General features: G+C 36.7%; 1 protein-coding gene across 4 annotated transcripts in view; it reads right to left on the bottom strand.

The window, feature by feature from the left end:
- KIAA1958 (KIAA1958 ortholog) overlaps positions 1-17,183 on the bottom strand; it is a 141,066-nt gene that overhangs the window by 33,346 nt on the left and 90,537 nt on the right. The window contains exon 3 of one of the 4 annotated variants that reach the window (XM_070795287.1): positions 16,675-16,758. The exons of 1 other annotated variant lie outside the window; for it this stretch is intronic. In XM_070795287.1, the coding sequence (XP_070651388.1) occupies positions 16,675-16,758 (84 nt within the window). Of the gene's footprint in view, positions 1-4,464; positions 16,759-17,183 lie in introns of those variants that run through there. 2 more of the 4 variants (XM_070795284.1, XM_070795285.1) reach the window with 2 other exon arrangements.

Genomic DNA, 17,183 nt, shown 5'->3' with positions numbered 1-17,183 from the left:
AGGAATCAGGTACTATAGGGATACAGCGTTTAGTAAGGAACACAATTTAGGTACTAGCCATTTGTGCTTCTGAAAAACATCCTTGCCTCCCAATTTACTCAGACTAACCTTCATAAGTCTGATTTAAATAACCACTATAGTTTCACTATAGCTTTTCTGAACAACAATACAAAAATGACTTATTTGCAACACAGTCTAGTCCCTATCACTTTAATATACATAGGAGTAGAAAAGAGTACATTGCAAGACAGGATGCCTAAGTTTAATTATTACATTAAACAATTATAAGGGCTTAAATAATTTAATTTTCTATCACAGAAACAGAGACTGTACACTGAAAATGGAAACCAAGTCCTAGTATATAAAGAAACAGGGAAAGAATGCTTGTATGCTTACATAATGGGAAAAGAAATCTGTGAAAATAAAACAGCATACACGGTTCCTTATTGACTGTATTTAAGGACTAAATTATGTCTCTTTAACTGCTTTTTAAAAATTCTGAGTATAAGTTGTAGTGTTGTGGTGCTGGGGACATTTTTAGGAGAGCATCCTCATGAAGAAACAAACAAAAGTAAGAACTTACAGCTGAATACAGGGAAAAGGAGGGACTACTAAAGAAGCCTTTGAATGTTTCCCACTAGAGAATAGGCAAACTCTGAGCTCAGAGTTAGGAGGGGCTGTGGGAGTAGAGCCTAAGGATGGCCAGATCTGAACGATTATCCTACTTTCTATACACAGCTTCCACTTACATCATTTACAGCACAGTGTGTAAAGTGAGTGGATCTGCAGTGGAAGGCTACTACCCCCAAGGTCAGAGAGAAAAGGGGGCACTGCCTAAGGTAACTCTGGGCGGCCCCACTGGATAGAGAGGGGAGAACAGGAAAGCAGCTATAAAAAGTAAGAAACCCCCAATGTGCTCCATCTCTCAGGTAGCACCCCTGCTGTGTCTACACTGGAGAGGGCTCCTGGCTCCCAGCCTGTCTTCTATTTTATACCGTGCAGGGAAGCTTCTTCATGGATACTTCTTTGTCCAGCATTACAGCCGGGTGAAGTCCACCTGCAGAACCCTGTGCTCAACTATTACCCACAAAAGTGAGCTCTGCCCAGGCTCAAACAGGACCCTCGAACATGGTCTAAGGAAATCCCTATAAGCTATCAATGTTAAATCCAGACTTTCATTTTAAAATGTGAGCATACAAACAAGCATCACCTGGCAACTGGGTAAAACTTAAAGGCGTGGAAGTTAACAAGTTATACAAGCAGAGCAACTAATTTCATGTTCCCTATCCTCTACTTGAAAACAGACAATTCAGAAAACCAGAAAAAAAAAAAAAAAGAATTTAAAAGATCAATACAGAGGTTTGAGAGGATAATGCATACTTAAAACAAGAACAGCTCTTATTGCAAAAGGAAAAGAGAACCAAGGGGAAAGGGGGTGGGTGGGAAGAACTGGGAGGTTGGGATTGACATATATACATTATTGACACTAGTATAAAATAACTGATGAGAACATACTGTATAACACAGGGAACTCTAATGAATGCTCTGTGGTGACCTAAATGGGAAGGAAATCCAAAGAAGAGGGGAGACATGTACATGTACGGCTGATTCACTTTGCTGAACGGCAGAAACTAACACAACAACGGAAAGCAACTATACTCTAATAAAAATTAATTTTTTTAAAAAAGGAAAAGAGAAGAACAAGAAAGATCCTGGAAAGTTTAAATGATGGAAAAACACATTTTAAAAATCCTCCGAAGAGCTGAGTATTAGAATGAACATGGCTAAAGGACAAATTAGTTACTAGGAAGCACTTTTCCATGAAGGGCAGGCAAAGTAGTAAAAAACTGATGAGAGTGAAGCTAAGAGGCATACAAGATAGACTAATGAAACTAAAAATCCATCTTATAAGAATTTAAAAGAAAAAGTTAGAGAACAGGATAAAATAATCCAAGACATATGAAAACCCCATTGATCAAAGAAAGATTTTAATCCTTAGAGTGTTAAGGTTCATGAACTGTCTAACACACACATTGAAAAGACACATAAACATATCTTGGTGAAATTTCCAAAGCTTGAGAACAAAAAGAAAACTTTGTAATCTTTCTAGAGCAGGGGCTGTGGAGAGCCACTGCGACAGTAACAAGAATTAGATTTTTCAGCTGTGATACCAAATACTAAAATACATTGACTCAAGTCTACTCAGAGTTGTGAGGGAAAACAACCAAAATTAAGAATTCTATTACCTAACTAAAGTATCACTTGAAAAAGAAAGGTATTATCAATCATAAAGAGAGTATCATCCAAACACCCTTTCTTAAAAAAAAAAAAAGGTCATGGATATTTGCAAACAAAAGAAAAACTGAATCAAAGAGAGGGAAAGATATTGGGTACAAGGTATAGTGAGTGAGAAGCAAATAATTTACTCCTAACGCTAGGTAATGTGGCAACTGAGCTCAACACAACTGTTAAGACTGTGAAAAGAGATGGGGTGTGATGGAACAAAATCTTGAACTAAAATTCCCCATAATTTCAATAATAAGGGAAAAAGAAGAGAGGAAAGATATTAAAAAATATGATTAGGATCTCATCCTCTTTGGGAAGGATAAGGAACAAAGAAGAAAAAAAGGGAGAGATGACCAATGTGAATTAATTTTTATATTAAATATATATATTTAAATTTGTTAAAAACAAAAAAAAACATGAAAGAAATTAACTATTAGAATGTATTTTCAAATCAGAGAGTAAATAAAAGGTATTAGCCAGAAAAAGTTAAACAAAAACAAAAGTCTAACATCTGCAACCTATCAAGCAAAACTTGAGACAAATTAAAAACAAAATAAGGAACCAAGAAAGCAAGTATTATGTAAAGAAGACATACAGATGGCCAACAGGCACATGAAAAGATCCTCAACATCACTTATCACTAGGCAAACGCAAATCAAAACCACAATGAGATACCACCTCACACCTGTCAAGAAGACAAAAAACATAAGTGTTGGTAAGCATGTGGAGAAAAAGGAACAACTGTGCCCTGTTGGTGGGAATGAAAACTGGTGCAGCCACTGTGGAAAAGCACACTTGTTCTTTTAGACATAAAGCTTATTGCACACTTAACAGACTACAGCATAGTATAAACATAACTCTATGCACTGGGAAACCAAAACTCTACAATTTATCACGGAGAGTAAATAATGCTTAAAAAAGCAAGGCAATTATTGCTTTCACATTTTTAGATCATTATGAATTTCAATAAAGCAAAAAATATTCAGTCTGAAAATGTGTGCCACCAAATTCAATGTTTTTTTAAACATTACTTTTTAGATATAGTACCAACATTAAATATTTTATACATATTAGTTATTTTTAGTAATTTGAAACCTTCTTAGAAAAGATTATCATTAATTTAAAATAGATGAATAAAACTTTTAAAAAGAAAACATTTTCTGACTTGTAGGGTAAATATTCCTCAACTTAAATTCTAATATTCTTCCCCTACTGGGAAAATAAAATTTGTTACATTTTAAATGCTTAACTTGTAAACACATTTAAAGATGAATCCCTTGTGTCTAGAGTTCTAAAAACACAAACTTAGTTATAACTACTTATAAAGTAGTTTCCAATACAATTTAAAGTATTATAATACAAAAATACAGTAATTATTTCTATTAGGAATATTCAGCTTTCTATGAATAAATACTTTGGGAGACTATCCACAGATATGGAAGAAATTTATTTGCACTTTTGCAAAATAATGAACTGTGAGAGAGAACACTATATTTTCTGGGGGTTTATTAAATAATCTTAGTGACACAACAAGGATGTGTGAAACTGATAATTATAATCATTTTGAACAACCATTCCTATTCCAAAGAACATTGTCAAATGTGCTAAATGCAACAAATTGCACACAGAGAATTGTATCTGAACCGAAAAATTTTCCTAAAAATGAGGAAGTCTAGAACCTGACATCTACTTAGCTTGGCATGACTTCATACAACTGGCTGACACAACTCCACAGATGGACAGAAAGACCGAGTTTGCAGTGGAGACTTCTGCTCCACCAACAGGACTTTTAGGCCTGGGGCTCCAGGAAGCATATGATTAATTAGCTATAAACGCCTTCCGAAAGTGTCTTCCCTACTCAGGAGCTTCGTCCGAAAGTGTATTCCCTACTCAGGAGCTTCGTCTGAGCACTTGCATGACCTGCCCTCCTCAGTGGTTAGAAAACAACTGACGCAAAACGCTCTGCTCAGTCTGCACTGACTGTTACCTGGGCTAATGCGTGGTGACAGGACAAGTTTTTTTAACTGTGGTTTAACTCGCCTTTTAAACTGTTTGTTGTAGCTATAAAAAATCAGCCAGCTTTGCAGAAAACCATTGAGTAAATGAATGAAGACTAGTCATACCCAACCACAGATAAAACACTAGGATTAAAGCACGCTCTCATTATAGAGACATCACTGATGTTCATTAACTGATTTTATTGGATTTTTTTATTTCTATAAGTTTTAGGCTGTACCAACAAATACTGAAAACGATAGAAAGTCACACTACATTAGAGATAACCATTATCACATAACAGAATAAGCCACTGGGACATAAAACTATAATTTTATTTAGAGCACAGGTACACAGACAAATATGAAGCAAAAACTGAACTGATAAAGATGAAAACATCTTGGTGTTAAAGATCAGTGAGCAGCAAAACAAAAATGAAACCAACAGTATATTCTTAATAACAAAAAAATTCTCCTGTATTATTACAAATATCAAAAGGCAGAGGATTAATTAACCAAGGGTATCACAGTTACATATTTTAAATATTAACAGAAATTTCCCTCTTCCTCAATTCACCTTTCTCTTTCTTCTTTCATATATTATAATTGTAGCAGCTTAAAAAGAGAATTTTAAATATGGTTTGAGTGAACAGGCACACATATGCTTTTTTTCACGTAAATCAATTAAAAGCTAAGTGGCCAGAAAATATACATTCATATTGACAATCCATCAAAAGGGGGGAAATAAACCCATCTTCAAAGAACAGTACTGTATTTTTCTATATGACTTTTCTAAGTATTAACTGTGGTGATTACATTTCTAAACAGATGCTTAGTGTTAAATTATACTAAATTGGTAAATCTACCTTTTTATTCCCAATTAACTTATAAGTGGTAGAATAAAAAGAATCTTAAAGTCATTCTTACAAGAAAGATGGAAGAACTTAAGTTGTATACAGCTTTCATTTTATGAAATCACCAAGTTCTTTACATTAACAAATAAATGAGTTTCTATAAGAGATTCTACTGAATCCAAAATGTTTCTAGTCATCATCTACCAGGCCTATGGGGTTATAAGCTACATTTTCAGGTTACAACAAAAAATGTCCAAACTATGAGGCTAATCTGGCAAATCTATGTCTAACTTTAGCAATGAAATAAAGTTTAAAGTCATGGTGAGAACAAACTCTATACATTAGAAACCTAATAAATATATATGTATTATTTGATTAAAAAGTTGCCCTAGGCATAAAGGCCTCAGGACAGACATACAAAATGTACAAAAGACCCAAAGAGGGCAAATAAACCCAAAAGCAGGACTCAATAAATGTATCCATAGCTATTTAATAGAAACTATTAGTCATCGTTCCAGGACATATCATGCCAGAATCTTTGGTGTTCATATAAACAGAATTCTAAGTACAAAGATCTTGCCTGAAAACTCCAGATGCAGGAAACAAGAAATATTTTTGTGTCACTTCAGAGGCCACTGAACAAGGACATGATTTCTTCAGAACATACATAATTGAATTTCCTTTATTTCTTTGTCACCTCCATTGAGTGACAAATGCTTAAAGCATATTCTGGAGAAAAGGCTCAACATAAAATATACCTTTCTTTTCCTATAAGCAAAGAAGTGGCCGGGGCTTTGATGAATTCATTTTAATATTCTTAGAATTAAACCAGAATTTCAGAAGCAACGTTTCCAAATACAGTATTGCCTGTTACCGACAGTCACACAGAAAGCCTCAATGTAACTCAGAAGACTGTCCCTTTATTATAAGGATATTATAAGTATAAACCCACTGAACAGACAGAAGGAAATCCTGCACTTGAAGTGAGGAGTTTTGCAAAGTTGGTGTGAAAAGGTTCTTTAAGAAGAGCCTTTTTTCTTAACATTTTATGATATTTCCCTTCCATTTTAAGTGAAAGTCACTCAGTCGTGTCCGACTCTTTGCGACCTCATGGACTATAGAGTCCAGGGAATTCTCCAGGTCAGAATACTGGAGTGGGTAGCCTTTCTCTTCTCCAGGGAATCTTCCCAACCCAGGGATCAAACCCAGGTCTCCGCATTGCAAGTGGACTCTCTACCAGCTGAGCCACAAGGGAAGCCCAATAATGTATTAAGTACGTATGCAATTTACCTCCATTAAATTTTAATAAAATAGAATTAACCCACTGAAATAATATTCTAATGTCACAGTAAGTTGGGAATTGTTGAGGCAAGTCACAAATATCAGGAAGCAAACTAAAGACAGGTGGGCATGAAAGGATTCTGATGGTCATAAGACAACCAGGTATGTTAAGTCTATGCAGATGCTGAATATAAAAGTTAATATTTGGGAACTCCGGGGTTTTCATATTGTTGTTTAGTTGCTAAGTCATGTCTGACTCTTGTGACCCCTTGGACTGTAGTCCGCCAGGCTCCTCTGTCCATGGGATTTCTCAGGCAAGCCTACTGGAGTGGGCTGCCATTTCCTCCTCCAGATCTTCCCAACCCAGGGATCAAGCCCATGTCTTCTGCATTTGCAGGTGGATTCTTTACCACCTAGCCACCTGGGAAGCTGGGCTTTTCATGGTCCCTTATAAACAAAAGGAAAATGCTAAATACTCTATTAAATGAAATTCAGACAATATGGCATGATAACCAACAAAGATAATGTATCCGCCACCACAGTCTTCTGTTGTTATATTCTTCAACCTAAAATACCTAGATCAAGGGAAATTATGCTGCTACATTGACATTCTATGGAATTTCTCTAGTATTGGGGGAAAAAAAATTTACGGTGGGGGGTACTAGGAAAGCTCAGAATTCTTGCTTTCTCTTTTTACAAATGTTTCCCTTTCAAAGAGTTAGGGAAAGTGCAGAAGGAAAGCTGACCTGGAATTATAAATATGAAGCAAGATTTTGACGTTGGCATCACCTGACAACTACAACACTTCCTTCTGTAGAGGCCACTAAGTACTGGCTCAAAGTATCAAACAGCGAAGTACGTACTTTCACAAGTCACACGTACAAATGTTGATGGGCACAGCCTCTTTGCACAGTTTTTCAGATTAACTACAATAAGTGATAGCAGCAATGGTTAACAATTCCACATAAACACCACAAACACACATATGAAAGAGCACCTACAACAACATGCAAAATCTCAACAGTGACATCACAGAATATACACAATGCATAGAGACTGTAATGGTTTTTGGCAAGATGGTGTTTTTTTTTTTTTTGTAACAAATACTTTATAAAACAAAATTCTTTTGTTATAAATGCTATTTAAAAAGTTGTAATATAATGAATTGTAGATATAAAAGTTCAGTTAATCTGAGTGGATTAATACTAAAATGAAACTTCTACTTCATCCAGCATAAATAATCAATTATAAATTAATTTCTAGTGGAAGTATGCTAAGGTATTTGATTTATAAAATTTAAGAATCACAGAAAGTAAACAGGCATAAAAATCACTTAAATACAGTATGCACAAATACTGTTAGGACTCTATATTGCTGATTCTTCCTAATTCTACTTACCACAAATAAATAAACTATGCCAAAGCATTTTCAAAGCTCCTTAAAATGAGTGTATGACGGAAAAATGTCTAAGTCCAGTGTAACACCAAGAACATTAGAACCCTAGAAAAATCCAACTCTGCATTCAAAAGACAAATAATTCCACTGTACCTTTTAACATCTTAGAATTTCATCTTTCATCGTCAACTATGATCTGGTAAATATAACTTACAAAATAAAAATTTGTGAGATTTAAAGTATACTTGTTTGAATCCTTGTTTGGAAGAGTAATGTGGATAATATAGAAATTTACAAACAGTTTGTATCTGTGGATCTTCCTGCGGTAGGCCTCTTTCATTAGTTCCCATTTTCCTTCCCCTGTCTATCTCTAAATACATTTCACAAACATCCTAGTTATGTTGATAAAAATTTAATCGTTTTGATTTAAGATGTCCCAACCCTCTAAGACGATTTTACCTACAAACTAAAAACTTTCCAGACTAAAAAAGAGCACAGTACATTAAAAAACCCAATAATACAGATGCTATATATCTGGATAGTCAAAAGAATACCACTTTAAATAAAAAGTTACTTTTTTAAGTTCATAATCTATGACTGGAATTCACATATTTGAAAACTATAGTTTGTTTCTCCTCTAGAAATGAAAACTGAATATAAATGGGGTAGGCTGAAAGATGTTAAAAGATGACTGATTATATTTAAGGATTATCCCATCAAATCTCAAAAGAAGTTGCTGTAATCCAGGTATAACATTATACAATGAAATGTAAAAGTTCACATGCAAAATAGCCTATTTGGAAACTGGCAGTTTGAATCTCTTTCTTAATAGAAACTTGAGAGCTTAAAAAACTATTAAAATTTTCAAAACAAGAAAAGGATACCGCTTCTTACTCAGTGGGAATGTAGGGTTGTTCTTCCTAAGCCCTATCTACAGACTGGAAGTCAGGGTGTCTGGATTACACTTCGGCTCTGATTCTAACAAAGTATGTACATCTAGGTATTCATCTCAACTCTCTGGGGCTGTTTCTCTCTTCTATAAAACAAGAGGGATGGATTAGATGAGATGTTTCCAATCTTATTTTCCAGCCTGGCACACAAGAAGGATATGTAATAGAGGTAGTTCATTCAGTCTAGTGAGTCTCCAGGTAAGAAGTTAGGAGCACAGGGAACATGAGAATTCCTGGGGGATCTGTTTTAGAAAGTGCTCCCTATGCAATCTCCATCCATCTGTTTGCCCTCCCTGCCCCGCCTCCTAAGAAGACATGGTCACTCCTCACAGCACTGAAAATCACCAGGCCTGATGATCCTAGGTCCTTTCCAGGTCTGCTGCTGCTAACTCACTTCAGTTGTGTCCAACTCTGTGCGACCCCATAGACAGCCCACCAGGCTCCCCCGTCCCTGGGGTTCTCCAGGCAAGAACATTGGAGTGGGTTGCCATTTCCTTCTCCAGTGCATAAAAGCGAAAAGTGAAAGTGAAGTCGCTCAGTCATGTCCGACTCCTAGCGACCCCATGGATTGCAGCTACCAGGCTACCAGACTGCAGACTACCCTACCTGGCTCCTCCGTCCATGGGATTTGCCAGGCAAGAGTACTGGAGTGAGTTGCCATTGCCTTCTCCGTTTCTAGGTCTAGCCTTTATGATTATAATTCACTCAATAAAGATGAAGGTTACTTTAATACTCTGACCTAATTAATATTCCGATCAAATTAGTACTATGACCTAATTAAAGAGTCTAATTCAATAAAGTCATGGTTTACATAAAAACACAATTTAAAGGTATTACAATGCTTTCTTTCAAAAACTAATGCAATCTTCAATACCAAATTATGTGTTTCCTTCAGCCTTGGCAGGCCCAATCAGTCAATTCACAAATAGGGCGGTGTACGAGAGATTTTGATTCTTTCTTTTCTGTCTAGAAAGTGAAATCACAGTTGTAGGGGGTTTAGCAAAATCATCCCCTCTTTTCTGTTTTTGTATCATTAGATATAGATCAACCACCATGAGACTTCTCTGGTGGTCCAGTGATTAAGACTCTGTGCTCCCAATGCAGGGGGCCTGGGTTCCATCCATGGTCAGCAACTAGATACCTCATGCCAAACTAAGACCCAGTGCAGCCAAATAAATAGACATATTTAAAAAATTACACCTGCCACCAAAGGATGATCACGTAGTACATTTCTTTATCCCAGAATTTTGCATGACAAGATCTTTTAAAATCATATTTTCATCACTTTGCCTTATAAGAAGCTATGCATTCATCACCTCAGCCAAATTCAGTGGGGAGAAGAAGCAATTATTTGAATACCATGCTTGAATACCATGCATTAAGGGAAAAATGAAACAAAAAATAATCGAGGGTGCCCTTGCCAATGATGTTTCTTATTAAGTAACTATATCATATCATATGGTAGATATGTAGAGATAAATAATACCTTGTATAAAGGAGTTCTATTTGAGAGAGATCTTTCACACTGATTGATAAAGAACTTGTTAATTCCTTAGTATTTATAACTACTTTTTCATGAATAAACCTTTTAAAAATACCTTACTGTAATAAATTATCATACACTCTCCCAGATTTTTCTCCCTAGGTTTAGAAATTTATTTCTGTTATCACATGGTAGAGAGTTTTTATCTATAGATGTTAAATAGTACAGCTTTATTTTGGCCAGAGGAACAAAGATCAAAACTTTTCTTTCCTGTAGATAAAGAAAACTAATCAGAAGAAAGCTGATTAAAATCAGAAGTGTCTGTCTCTAATATCTAAAACTGTGGAGATAGTCAAAGTAGAAAAAATTTGAGTGGTTCTAGTTGATCTCCAATACTGAGAATCACAGGATAGCATTTTCCTGCAGTGTTAGTCCCTGAGTCGTATCCAACTCTGTGACCCCATGGACTGTAGCTCACCAGGCTCTCCTGTCCGTGGAATTCTTCAGGAATTCCAAGAGTACTGGAATGGGTAGCCATTCCCTTCTCAAGGGGATCTTCCCAACCTAAGGATCGAACCTGGGTCTCCTGTATTGCAGGAAGATTCTTTACCGTCTGAGCCACCAGGCTTTCTGTTAAAAACAATTCTGACTGATTAAAAAACCAAAACAAAATAATAACAAAATCCTCTATTAAATAGTTAATTTGCTAGCACCGATTTGCAGAGAAGACTAAACTTTCTGGCAGACTGGCAATCAAAATTCAGTATCTAGTGGATGACAATATCAGCTCCTGGGCTTAAGAGAGCTATTCCCTCTGCCTAGAACCTCCCCTGTTTCTGTCTAAATTAGAAGAAACTTTTGAAATAGGATTTTTGGTTTACATGGGATAAAAACAAAAGACAACCATTTGTTAAAAATATAATTATTTGTGCATATGCACATTCACCAGAAGACAAAACTAAGAGTTCTTTAAAGAATGATACAAACTTTTGCGCTCTATTCATGGCTAAGCAAAAAAAAAGTAAAAACTTTGCTGAATGTTTCATCTCAAAAGAACCAGTTAGAGGGGCTTATACAATTTTATGCCAACAAATAGCCAGGTGAGGGCGCTGCTCTCAATTCAGAGTTGAAAAAATATGGATGATTTTATTACACCAGGAATTCCATTTATAATTTATCACTTCAGAGAGTCCACAGAAGCACAGTAAATCATCTGGTGAACAGGCAGCTACAGCAGAAAAGGCCAGTGCTTAATGGTATCTGGATCTAGTTTCCGCTCCTGATGCCCTTATGTATTAAGTGATGTGGGCAACCTATTTGACTTTTCTGGCTTTCCTCATTTGTAAAAGAGAAATGATGATACTCTCACAGGCAATTGTAAGAATTAAGTGAAACAATCTAGAAGTACTCAGTACCATGGTACACTGTAAGAACTCAGTAACTGGGATAACCGGCACCCACGGACGATCATCTGCACATTCCTATGCATGTGTGCCTCTATGTAAACACATTGGATGGTGTAGAAATGGCTTTGTCTTATTACTGACTTTAAAACAGGGTCTAAGGAAGATCCACCACAAAATACTCAAAGCAGTATTAAATATTCTACAACAAACCAACACATTAAATGGCTAAATAATGGTCAGACAGTATGAGTACAAAGTTCGAGAAACTATGCAAAATAGTCCTGGCATAGAGTATTTTGCTGGGCTCTCAAAAATGAAATCAAACTTTTATCACGGTATCTTTTATAAACCTTTTGAAGGCAGGAACTATTTTATACATCTCTGTACCCCTCTTAGTCTCTAGACCCTAGGTTTTCAAGTATTTGATGATATGACTATAAATTTTCATCTCAGTTAAGTCGTCTGATTTCACGGTACCTAGAACCTAAGCCATGTGACTTAGACAAATTAATTCAATGAAAGTATCGGCTAACCAGGGAGACCCGATCTTCACTTCGACCATTCTTCTGCAGATCAGAAGTGATTTAATATAGGGAAAAATAACTATAATAAAAATACTTCAAGTACCTGATATAGTATAAATCATATTCAGACCAGCCCTAACCATGGAAACAGATGGACTCTTCAGAGTAAGTTCCGTTGGATAAACATCCTGAATATCTCTAACCTTTCAAGCACTATGTTTGATTTTTTTTAAAAAAACTGCTACCATCTACGATGTTCAATAGCCAGTCACTCACATGAATATAGAAGAAAAACTAAATTATGCAGCTATGTCATCCAAATGCTGACAAATGGGTTTGGCATTTCTGTTGTAGACAGACCAAAACTTCCAGTCATAGGAGGGGCACTAGAAAATTTCTTACATGACATTACACTGACCTTAAAGTGTAAACTTTGCAAATACGGTCTTATTGTTTTTGTATGAACCATGGGATTGCCTGGAAAGGCAACACGGTCAGTTATAGTGAAGACTGCTGGACTGCTGAATTTTTGCTAAAGCACAAACACGATTTTGGCATCTACTACTGCCACAATATGGATGTACGTTTTTTAAAGTTAAAATAACAAATAAAAAATATGGCATCTGGCAGTAGTATATCCTCAGTATCGTTTATACAAAAACACAAAATTTAGAGGTAGCTGCCAATAATTTTTCATAATTTAATTATCCCAGATAATACAATTCAGTGAAAATTCTACCAAGTCACTCTTCGGAAGACAGTTTTCTAAATCTAAATGTCACAACGTTCCTATTTGGTTTAAGTTACTAAAGCAAAATATAAATAAGTAAAAAATAATTCACAATCTGCATTCTTCCAAATGAAAATGCTAGAGGATTAAACAGGAGCTTTTCACTTTCGTACCTCAATATACATACACAAATAGAAATTCGAAATTTCCTAGTTCTGCTTTCTAAGAGCATACTGACGAACCTTCCCCATGACAAACCTACTTTGCTGTCAAATAACAAATTAAGAATTTTTAAAAGTATGTCAATGCAAAAACAAAATGCACGATGTAAATCTTTTTTTATGAGAGGTAACCTATGTTAAAAAAGAAAAATTCTTTTAAAAAGAGTTCTTCCACAGTAGGCTGTCATGTGCATTTCTGAGCCCACTACAGAATAAGAAGAGGAATGTTTTTCAAGAGAACAGGGAGAATGAGGCTCTGTGGTTCAAAATAAGCAGAAGAGGGGGGACTAGAGGACAGACAGTGTGCCATTATGAAAGATCACTCAGTCTTCCTTTTAATCAGATAGACTTGACAGATGGGAAGACATTGTGTCCCCATCTCTGGCTCAAATCACTGGAAACTAATTACAGGCTGGAACTCAGGTAAACAGAAAAAACTCTGGAGTCAGACAACAGTACCATCTCCCTAGCATATAACCTGTTATGGATTGATCTCAACGTAAAATGGAGATAATTAGCCTTCTTTTCAAAGTTGTGGAAGGGATTCAAGATTACGTATACAGAAATAAATATGTATGTACTGAAATCTGAATATATAGTTACCAAAATATTGGGTTGGCCAAAAAGTTTGTTTGGGTTTTCTATATGATGTTATGGGAAAACTCGAATGAACCTTCTGGCCAACACAATATTAACAGTGGTTATTTTTGGCTAGCAGATTTATGAGTATATATTTTGTTTTCTGTATGCTTATCTGGATTTTCTAATTTTCATAAATTAGTTCTACTTATATAAGGAGAGCATGTGCATCACTCAGCACACACACTGCTGGCGCAGAGAGTGGCTCAAAACTAGTGGCTATCATCATCACTAACACAAAAAATTAAAGAAAGGTATCTTCTGGTCTTGTTTTTGGCTGCTTCTCTATGACAGAAAAGTCATGAAATGAAGCTGATTGCTTAACACAAAGGCCATGGCAGACTTCCCACTCCTAAGCCAAGGAAAGGTCACAATTTAGAGAAATGGGTTTATTGTTTATGACTTAGTGTTGGGAAGAGCTGCCTGGTCATGGGAAAGCTCAGCTAACAGGATGACTCAACAAAGCAAATCAAAACAAAATGTGTCCTGGTCGTATAATTAAAACATAAAATGCCACCTACCTTCCTAGCTAATGTGAATTACGAGGATGCTTTGAAGAACAAATACTTGCCAACAGGAAGCCCAGATCCAACAAAACAATTAAGATTGGGACTTTTTTTTAATGTGTTAATGATTATACAGGATAGGAACCTTGCTCATCTAAACTCCTTTATTATTATTAAAGTATCTCAAGTAATAATTCACCACAGGCTTAAAAATAAAGACCTTGGAAAAACCACCACGAAGGGTTGCTTAATCAAAATTATAATTATTATGATTGAGGATTATCACACATAAATGCATTTATATTTACTGTAGCAGAAACAGCACATGTTCAAGAGTGCTCTGAATTCAACTAAATTTGATAACAAAATGTTACCTAAAGTGAGTGTCAATATTCCTTTGATCACAACTACAGAGTCAAGCAATCCCCTTGGGAAAAGACTGAAATTCAGTCCTAATAAATAAAGTCGGGGGATTTGGGCTTCGAAGAGTATAAGTTTTTTGTGGTCCTGACTAGTGTTTCTCGATTTTCAGTAAGACTTTTCCATTTTCTACTCTCTCTTTATGTTTGATACACAATCTAATGCTTGGGAACATTTCAAAGCTTTGGTAGTTTTTTAAATTTCTTGTAAATCTGATAATAAAATTTCATTTACATTGATTTCTTAGAAAACAACTAAAAAATTCTATTCAGGTTCAAGAACAATAAAAATGAGCTAGTAACAGTCTTTTTTTGCCATAATATTGGACTTTGCATATTAAAAATTATACAGCTTCTAAAAAGAACGGCACCTTCATTCCCACCTTCTCACCCGCTTTGCCCCACAACAAGTTAGCTAAACATCTAGATTTTCATAAATTGCAAAAAATGAGGCAGAGAAGTTAAAATCTAACTATTCTTAAAAAAAAGCGTATAAAAATCTGTCCAGTTGATATCAACATTTTCATATTCTGGACCTGACAGTTTTGCGTAAGCAGGAAAGTTAGTGTTGTCTCCTCCTGATTAATGGAGAATTTTAAAAATTAAAAAGATACTGCCATTTATTAAATAGACTAAAAATGAGAGGCAGGGGGGTGGGAAGGAAAAGCAAGAGTTGAGGACACAAGTATCTAGGCTGACTCTCAGTTTCCTTTTTGACAGTTTTAAAAAACTCCAAAAACGAAACTCCTTCTCTAGTTTGTGTTGCCTGAGAATATGGTTTTGTAAAGTCTTTAACAGTAATTACATTTCATCACCACAAGTACATTTGTTTTAAGCCTATAAATGCTATGTCAGTAATACTAAACTATCTGCATTGACTTATTTGTAAAAAGAAAAATATATTATATATTTATATTTGTATAAAGTTAATACTGAGGGCAGAGGAAAGGGAACAAGAACCAGTGCTTAATCACAGTTTCTCTGGACACAATAACCAGACTGGGATCTTGCCCAAGCCACCTGGTCAAGCCGTGTCTGAGGACGAGTCATAGGAAGCAGAGACGATGAAATTGCCACTGCTGGAGTGCCCAGCCACTGACTGGGCGGCCTGCTGGCTCAGATTGTTACAGATAAGCACCAGCTGGTTGCTCTGGGCCTCGGACAAGGTGCTGCAGCTCTGATACACACTGAAGTTGGTCTTCCTGCCCGGGATGTTCCCCTTCTCGCACATGGTCTTTACCATCTTGGCCAGCTTGTTCTTGCCGAGGGCCTGGCAGTTGTACCAATGCAGAGCCGCTAAGTTCACAACTGGCTTGATGGACAAGTAGAAAGGGGCATCCTCATAGCGCATGGCAGGAGGCCGCCGCTGGGCATACTCCTTATAGTCCTGTACGGGGCAAGTCTGTGGCGCGTGCTGGGTGGCATACACACGGGAGTCTGTGCCCCCTCTCTTGGTTTTGGCATTTAGGTCACCAGTGTCTTGACCCATCCACTCCAAGTACTCCAGTCCCGTTTCTGTTACCCGGAGCCGAATGTCACCCCACTTCAAGGTAGACCCGTGGAAGCCTGTGCAGTGCCCAAAAGCTTTTGTGTTGTTGAGCCAGACGAGGTTGAGCAGGCCCTCAGGGTTATAGCGACTTAGCAGCCCTCTCTTTCGCAGAATGAGCTCATCAGCAAAGGTGAGCTTCATGGACTTGTGTGGCTTATTTCCTTTTCCTTTGCAGCGGAGTTCAATCTGCTTCTGTTTGAGTGCCTCTTGGGAGCGCTTGAATTCCTTATCCCTGGTGATACTGTAGCCATACCTGTGTTCTTTTAGGTACCGTTCAAGTCCACACTGGTAATTGGCCAAGCTGTTGGGTTCATACTCGGATCCATCCTTCTGCCTGGCATCCACAAAGAAAGAGGCCAGGTAGGCATCCAATTCCTTGCAAGGGATGACATAGATCTCTCTTGTTTCAGAAGGATACTTGGAGATGAGGAACTCCCGGAAATTGCGGAGCGCAGTCTGCGTGCTCCGGATGGTTTTCTCGTTCTGCTCCCTGCTGAGCTCAGCTGCTCTTTCATCCTGGTCTGCAACAAATTGGGGAGGGGAGGGATAGAGAGGGTGTTCATGAGTTCAGACAATGCACTTTCTACTCTGAAATAAAGTTTCCTTTTATAATGAAAAGGGGAAGAAGGAAACAATTTTACAGAGATCACTGATAAATGTTATTTACATACCTGTTGCATTATAATAGCCAACTTCAGTTTCACAAATGATGTACTAGACATGAGATGACTCAGTATCAACGAGCTTCTCATGTCACTGGCACATAGTTTAGTGCACGAAGATTTGTGGAAAGAGTGAAATTAGAGGTAGCCTTTGTTTTAGGGGGGGAAAAAAGAAAATAACAGAAATGTGCTATTTATCCTAATGCAGTGTGCAAGGGCCCCATGAGAGCAACATACTCATTTTGAACCACTTCATTTGTGAAACCAGAGGTTGTACTGGTTCC

The sequence above is a fragment of the Bos indicus genome, chromosome 8, assembly GCF_029378745.1.
Source record: "Bos indicus isolate NIAB-ARS_2022 breed Sahiwal x Tharparkar chromosome 8, NIAB-ARS_B.indTharparkar_mat_pri_1.0, whole genome shotgun sequence".
NCBI lineage: Eukaryota > Metazoa > Chordata > Mammalia > Artiodactyla > Bovidae > Bos > Bos indicus.
The sequence above is the reverse complement of the archived record's forward strand: the minus strand, read 5'-3'. Positions and strand labels throughout refer to the sequence as shown.